The sequence below is a fragment of the Helobdella robusta genome, assembly GCF_000326865.2.
Source record: "Helobdella robusta unplaced genomic scaffold HELROscaffold_1, whole genome shotgun sequence".
Lineage (NCBI taxonomy): Eukaryota > Metazoa > Annelida > Clitellata > Rhynchobdellida > Glossiphoniidae > Helobdella > Helobdella robusta.
In genome coordinates, this window is record NW_008703570.1 from 257,275 (window position 1) to 265,471 (window position 8,197).

The 8,197-nt window shown below is 31.8% G+C and overlaps 1 protein-coding gene across 1 annotated transcript; it reads right to left on the reverse strand.

Annotated features, from left to right (window-relative positions):
- Positions 1-4,298: 4,298 nt before the first annotated feature.
- On the reverse strand, positions 4,299-5,486 carry HELRODRAFT_133608 (hypothetical protein; the record flags this gene model as incomplete). The annotated part of the gene is made up of 2 exons (XM_009010430.1): positions 4,299-4,836; positions 5,197-5,486. Coding segments are annotated over 2 exons (828 nt in total), but the record flags the coding sequence as incomplete, so codon positions are not given.
- Between the last annotated feature and the right edge of the window lie 2,711 nt (positions 5,487-8,197).

Here is an 8,197-nt window from a genome sequence, read left to right on the forward strand (position 1 = left end):
CTCGTGTTTGTGCATGTGCGTGTGCAAACGTGCATGTGTGTGCGTTTTGTACAGGTTTGGGCATGATCACGTGGCTTCTTTCTTGGTAGTTCTACTTGTTATAATGAAATTAAAGTTCAACAAGCAGAAATATAAAATTAATTTTGTTGTACCACCTAAGTTGTACAGTGAGATTGGCACATTCTTCTTTCTTAATAAATGTTTATGTTCGTGTTCATGTTTATGTTCATGTTTAATTTCATGAACATGTTCATGCCAACGAACACGTGTGTATAAAAATATAAACCATAAACCGTGAAACTACGCTCTTTGAAGTTCCATGAAGGATTCTACTGCTATAATGATGTATTAATAAAATAAAATATGTCTCGTAAAACTACAAGAACGAATTTTTCAAAAAAATGTTAACGAATCTTTTTCAACGTTGATCAAATATATTCTTAAAAAACTGAATTTATTGCAAATGTATATTTCTTCGAGTTTGTGTGATTAAAATCTTTTGAAAATGTATATTTTTCAAGTTAGTGTGACTAAAAGACGGTCAGTATCTGTGATACAAAAAATAGAGTGTTTATACATGTTTATCTTGATTTATTGTATATCCATAAACATTAAACAAAATGGTAATTATGTAAATTTTGTTTGGGGTGTCGAAACCTTGTCCCACGACCTTGAACTTTTGAATTGTTTATATTTCTTGTGGAAAATGTTTTAATTTATAAGTGTGTGAATGTTGCTATTTTGATATTACTTAACTTAAAATATTAAATTTCATTAAAAAATATGATTGAGGTACATTTTTTACCCCAGAAATCAAAAATCGAAAACCTTTGTAGAAAACCTTTCTCGAGTTTCGTTTATTATATAAATTTATGAAATTCTATTTTGCACTTTTTTATGAAAATTATGAAATTATAAAAAACAGTCCAAAAAATAAGACTTTTAACAATTTTTTTTTTTGTTACAATATAAAAAATATCATTTGTTAGAGAAAATTTGATGACCAAAAACTCCTCAAAACACTTAAAAATAAAATGATTAAACCGTTCGTTTTTCAAGTCGTCAAGATGATAAGCACAAAAAAAGATCGATCATCTTATAACGATGATTGTCAGTATGTTAAAAAAATGATCATCCAAACGTATTTGTGATATCTGGTGCCGCTCAAAGGATCCACGCTTGTGGACCGGTCTGAACAATTGCTTCGCTTATTTTACATCTCTTATCAGTAAGTTTTTTCTCATAAGAACTGAATTGGTTGTGTTTAATATAATAAAAGATTTATGACCTCAAACAAGATTGAAAAAACAAAGTTTTACTTTTTTAACATGGGTATGTAGTGATCTCCGTATTTTTATTTTTCAAATTTTGAAACTTGTTGCACAATGTTCAGACTGTTAGTTATACGCCACGTAAAGAGAATTTTTTTGTCTCTATGATGATAATAATTTATAATTTATGTTCAAGCGAAATTGAAGTCCGTAGGTTGTACGATAAAAGATGAACTTCATTATATCATCAAACTGTTACAGTCAAAAAGACCTCTGCCGTGTTTCAAAATATTAATTTAGCCCCTAAATAAAAACTATAATATAATTTTCAACAGTGTAGAATGCGGTCGTCTCAGCAAGCAATGAACTATCATTTAAACGTGTCAAGTTTTATCCATTTTAATAATCAGACGTACCAAATTTACAAACAAAATTTTCTACGCGTTGAGAATTGCAACTGAGAGTTAGTTTTCATTTCATGTGAGAGAAACATGAAAACACTTCGGGTACGATAAATAATGCGCACATATTTTTTCCTTCATTTATAAACTTTCTGCATATTTTATATATTTTTTAAGCGTCCGTTATTTTATGCATAACTATCAGCAGATTTTAATTTTTTTTTCTGAGTTTGGAATAAAAAATATTTTATTTATTATATTTCAAAGTTTCACTCCCATTACAATTGTTGCAAAATAAAATATTTTTCGAAACAAATATTGATGTAACTTTGGAAACAATTATGGATTTTACTGCGAAACTCTGAAATAAAATTAAAACGTTATAATTAGATCATCGTTACAGATTGAAAACCCAAAATCTTGATGCTTATTTGTTTGTGTAACAATAATTCAAAACATGGAACATCTCTTTAGTTGCGGTTGACTGACGCGATTCATTCGGTAGAAAACGGACCCACAGTCTAGAGGTGAGCGGGAATCGAAATGTGTTCCTAACTTGCTCTCATTTTTGTTTGTCATTCACGATTTCTCTAACGAATTCCATTTCTAACTTTTCCGCGTTTTCCCATATGTTTCTTTATGACTCCATTACTTGCACATAGACAACTGACAACTGACATTTTTATAAAAAATAATCTTTTAAATTTGGTCATTTACATGTTGTTTTTCCCTTTTTTCCCATTTTCGTCCATCATTTCAGATTCCCAAACTGTGATTCCTTATTCCCGATAACTTCCATTTTCGAAAATAATGTTTTACCGATTCCTATGAGAATCTCATAGGAACCATATGTTTTCGCAATTCCCGTATTCCCATGCTCCGCCCTTCCAAAATCCGTTACGTTGTGAAAAAAAAATACGCCATCTACGCTTCGCCATTGAGCTTGCTCGTGTTATCAAAATTCAATTGGACAAATACAAATAATTTTTGAAATATTGTAAAAATGCATACAGACTTTTTTAATTATTTTCCCAATATACAGATGTAGGGTCTTTACTTTTTTGTATGAAAAGAAGATTGTTAAATTCAAAAATAGAAATTATTGTCACTGTTAATAAAATTGTTGTATTTATACATAGCTTGTGTGCTAGATTGTGATAGTCTGCGATAATTTACATTTATTTGTTTTAGCCTTATTCACTTCAATATTTATGAGACATTGGATAACGAATTTTGGTGTGATGAAGTGATTGAAAAAGTAATTTATTTTTTCGTTCTTTTTAATGTTCAACAGTTTTTATTAGAAATCTTCATTATAACGTTATCAAAAATAAGCGACAATTACTTGATAGTCAAAATATCCGCTGACAAAACAATGTTCATTGGAATATATAAATTATATATATATATATATATATATAATGAATTTTGAGTTATGACAAAATGCATAAATGGTAAACACACTCACACACTACACACATACACACGCATAATTATTTTTTCAAGTCAATAAATGTCAATTTTTAATATTATCTCGTGTGTACTTCGGAATGACATCAAAATTAATCAATCGATAACGAACATGAGTTACGATTTTCTACATAATAAATCATATGATTATAATGAATAAATAAATAAACTAATATATATATATATATATATATATATAATTATGTATATATATATATATTTATGTATATATATATATATATATATATATATAAGTAATTATATTTATATATACACCAATTAAGCATATGATTATATTCAAGTATTTGCGAACATTCCATACGAACGAATAAAATATTTATTCATACCACAAATAAGAGAAAGAAACATTGTAAACAGATTTTTTATATACTGTAAAAAAATTTTTGATTGTTTTGAAAGTTGAATATTGAAAATTTATTAACAACTATAAGCGCAATCACGAACCATTCAACAAAAAAAACTGTTAATTGTAGTGGTTATTGCAAGCTTACTCTCATATGTCATTCCTTATTTCAATGTGCAGATGACCAAAAGTACGACGTCAGCCATGGTTCATTAGTTAAATTTGATGATGTCCAGTTCATGTAGGATCAATTCCACTTTTGGCTGTTTGACTCTCTGAAATGTCGTTCGTAAGTTTGCTGTTGTCGTGTTGAGTCTCCTGCTGAGCTAGCCTGACCTGCTGAACAATGCTAACCTGTTGTTGAACGTTCGCATGCACTCTGTTGCCAAGGAGCAGCTCGACGTCGTTGTTCGGTTCTGAAGTTAAGTTACAACTACTTTCTTGGAAGGATGTTTGTCCGCTTCCGTTAATTTCGACGCACAAATATTTCTCCACGTCATCTTTTCTAAAGCTTTTCCGTCCTGTTTTGTGGTCTGCATTGCCATCGTTGTGCCAGTACTTGTTGGCACTCTCGTCTTCATTCATTGATTTTTCCAGTTCCATTTCCCTCAGTTTGCCCATCATTAGGTGATTTTTTAACCTCAAAAAACCTCTTTGTTGCTGTGTGGCTGCGGACATGTTTTTGATGGTAATTCCTGGTCTGCCACCTATCGACGATTTTTCAGTTTTATTTAATCGGAGTTTTATGGATTTAGGTAGAATGCATGCAAAAGCATTAACGAAACCGTTATGGAAGTTATCGTTCATATAGCCGTAAAGAATTGGATTAATGCAGGATGAGCTGAAAGCCAGCAGTCTGAAATAAAGATCAACCATTGAAATGGTTTCTCGATCTGGGTCTAAATAGGGGAAGAACTCATAAACGCTGGTGACGAGCTGGTGAGGAACCCAGCTAACGACAAACACCAAAACTACTGTCACCAACATACGATTTGTTTTTGAGCTGCTGCCAGATCGAGATTTGATTCGTTGACGAATTTTATTGAAAATGAGCGTGTAAAGGCAAGCAATGACAAATAATGGAAATACGAACATCATCAAAATGACGGCAACCGTATAAATTTTTCTGTACCAATCTCCTTTATCAGGCCAGTCGTCACCGCAAGTCACCATGCGAAATCCAATCTTGTCATTTGACAAATCGGTCACTTTCACAAATATTCCGGCCGGCAGGGCAACAATTGTTGAAATGAGGAAAATGAAAGCAGCTAGCAGGACGGCGTTGAGTGGCGTCAGCTTGGTGCTCAGTGGCCTCACGATTAGCACGTATCTGCGTGGAGGGGAGTGCATATTTTTAAAAAATGTTCTTATTCTTGAAATTTTATTATAACGTGAAATCATGTGCTTGCACTGTTAGCGAGTTTTCTAGGTGTAATTATTACTATTGACTATTGATATTTGGACAAATTTTTGACTTAAGTAATTACTCTGAGAGAAAGTTTAAGATTACTTAATATTAATAAAATTCGCACATTTGTTCCACAATAAATTCATAATCATTCAGTTTTATCATTTAACTTTAATTATTTAACACAAATTAACACAAAAAATACAATATATGTTTAGATAATCATCTTAAACCAACAAATTTATAGGTAATAAATTTTAGAAAGAAAAGCGAAAGACTCACCGATCGATTGCTATGGCGGTCATAGATAGTATGCTCACACATTCGAACACTCCGAAGAGCATATAGAACGCGTGGCATAAAAAAATTCCATGAACCCAAATTCTGTTGAGTTGGTAATGCAGGGTCAGTGGCAGGTCGAAGAAGAGCACCATGATGTCAGCGAGTGCAAGGTTGGCGATGAGGATATTCGTGGCTGTCTTCATGTTTTTCGATTTGACGACTATCCCAACTACCAGTGCGTTCCCGGCCGTTCCAAATGAAATCACAATTACTGAAAGGAAGATGAGAATGTTTGAAGCGATCGGAAATTTTTTCCATTCTCCTAAGCTGTTCAAGAAATGATCTTGGACACTTTGAAATTTGCTCTCAGTGTCTGTCAGGTTCGTTGCATCTATGTAGAAATATTAAAATAAATCAAGTTTTGATGAATAAAATAATAATCAATTTTTTTGAGGTAATATGTTGATTATGTAATTTTAGCTGAAACAAGTTTCTGAAATGTTGTCAAAAATACGCTAGTCATAAAGAATAACATTTTGAATAAACACAATATAACGTTCTGCTATACAATTAAATCAAAATGTAACAGTTGAACCATAAATTTGATGACTCTCATAAAACTATGTATACAATATTTGTTGTTTCAAATTACATAGCGAACAGGAAAATGCACTGAAAAATTTGAAAGTTAGGTCTCACCTAATCTAAAGTTTTACATAAACTTGGATGTAAGAAATCAATGCATTTGGCTGTAATAATTTTAACAAAATCGTCTTAACTGGACAAGGACATCTTTAACTTTGAATCAGTCAAGCTGCCAGTAAGTGTATTATATACATTCAAATTGTAATATTAACATGCTGAAACAATAAGTAGGCTGGTCAAAGTCTCATTGTTTTTTTAACATTTACTCACCGGTTCTATGTTGCTCATTCATTTTTTGTTGCTATACTCGTTCATGTGCATTTTTGTAAAATCTCGAATACAATACACTGATTGATGCCCACCCAGACGGCCATCTGAAAGAGGCAGATTGCCTCAGGCCACGTAGACTTGAGGGTCACGAACATTTGAGGGCCACAAAGATCGGGGACCACATGTTAATCATGAAAACGTTCGACGGGCGATTTGGCCTATCGACGGTATCCGAAAACATGAAAACAAATATAGAGACTGCGATGTAAACAAGATATGAGTTAAATGAGTGGCAGCAATGCAGAAAAGTAATTTAAATTTGAACACAAAAACAACGCCATATTTCACATAGACAGACAAAGTTTCAGGCAGACACACACACACACACACACACACACACACACGCACACACAATACCACATCACACGTGCACATATAGTTGTTGGAAAAGATTGTTGGGACAATGGCATGCGTTACAAGTTGCTTGTTGCACCTGGAGTTTTAATTGCTTCCATTCAAAGATCTGCCGTATCCAGGACTTTTAGTTCTTAATTCAAAAAATTTTCTGTCATTCTGACATTTCTTTCTTTCTTTGATTTGTTATAAAACACAGTTAAGCGGTTTTGTTTATTGGGATATATCATTAAGCAGTTGGAAAACAGTCAACAAATCAAGTAGATCAATGATAAAATATAACCCATACACCGCGTGAATGTTTGTTTTGTTACATGAAAGTAGAAACATAATAAATCACAGTATGAGATTGGATTCTTCATCTTTCACATTTTAATTTTTTGTCGGCAGCTTGATGAGCCATTAATAACAGCAATGAATCTTCCTGTCTCGCATCATTCACCCAACTGATATGTTTGTTTTATTGAAGCAACATTCGTTATTTCCTGCAGCTATACACTCATTGTTAGGGTTCATTTGTTTTTTGTTGAACTAACTCTTCTTGCCAAACAATTAAAAACCGCCACAAAATCCATTCTAGCAGGAGCAGTTTAAATATTTTGTAACAGGAAGAAGGACTTTATTGACCCCTTTCTACTCAATAACAATTAAACAACAAAAAAATAAAAATAAAAAATATATTTTTCTTATTAAATTCGTGTAAGCATATTTATTTTAAACAAAAAAAGTTTTTATTACAAAAAAATTTATATTTTAAGTTCTTTGTAAGGTTTATTTCAAAAATTATAGAAAACCTTTTTTTAAAATGCTAAGCAAATGAGTCTGGGTAAAATCTATTAACTATTATTAGATTACATGACAGTGCCTCACTAACTGTTATAACGTGTTGTTCGAATGATAATTTAAATTCAATAGTGATAAACTTGAAGAAATTAAAAATTCGTTTCGTAAACACATCGAAATCTAAACCCACGCAACAAAACCGAACCGCCCATAAAATGCATAACCACCACCATATATCGCATGAAGTCCATGTGGCATGCATTTCAAAATGTTTGCGTCTGAAACTTTTGAACTTTACTCTCATTTTTTATATATGTTTGTTGCAAATATGGTTGAATGGTACTAGCAACTCTAGATAAGAACAGAAATAGCTCTTTTGTTTCAACCAGGTATTGTTACAAATATTGATTAATATAGGTATGTTAAAACTCGCTTTTGTAATTTTTTGTTGTGTTATGTTGTATTCTGTGTTCAAGTTCACGTCCGATATTACATTACACGCTCCGTTAGTTATTTTTTATGTTAGTTTTTTAAATGACATGTATTCAACTCTGTATAACTTGCAACAGCTGGACGTTTCTGCCATTCATGGAGTTCTCTTTTGATCATTTTGAGATGTTGTCAAACATTGATTAATAATTTCACAATGATTTGACGTTCTTTTGAGAAAAATGCTTGTAAACTTTTGCTGCAGCAGCTTAACAAAGTTACCTTAAACTAATCAGGCTACATCGTTCAATGTTTAACGATCATTTTGACAAAATTAAAAAAAAACTCTCCGGTAGCAAATGCAAAAATGTAGAAAACAAAATTAAATAAAACTTCCTTCTGAGTTACGAAATAACAAAATGAAAGTAAATGAATTATGCGTTCATCTATATAAAATTCC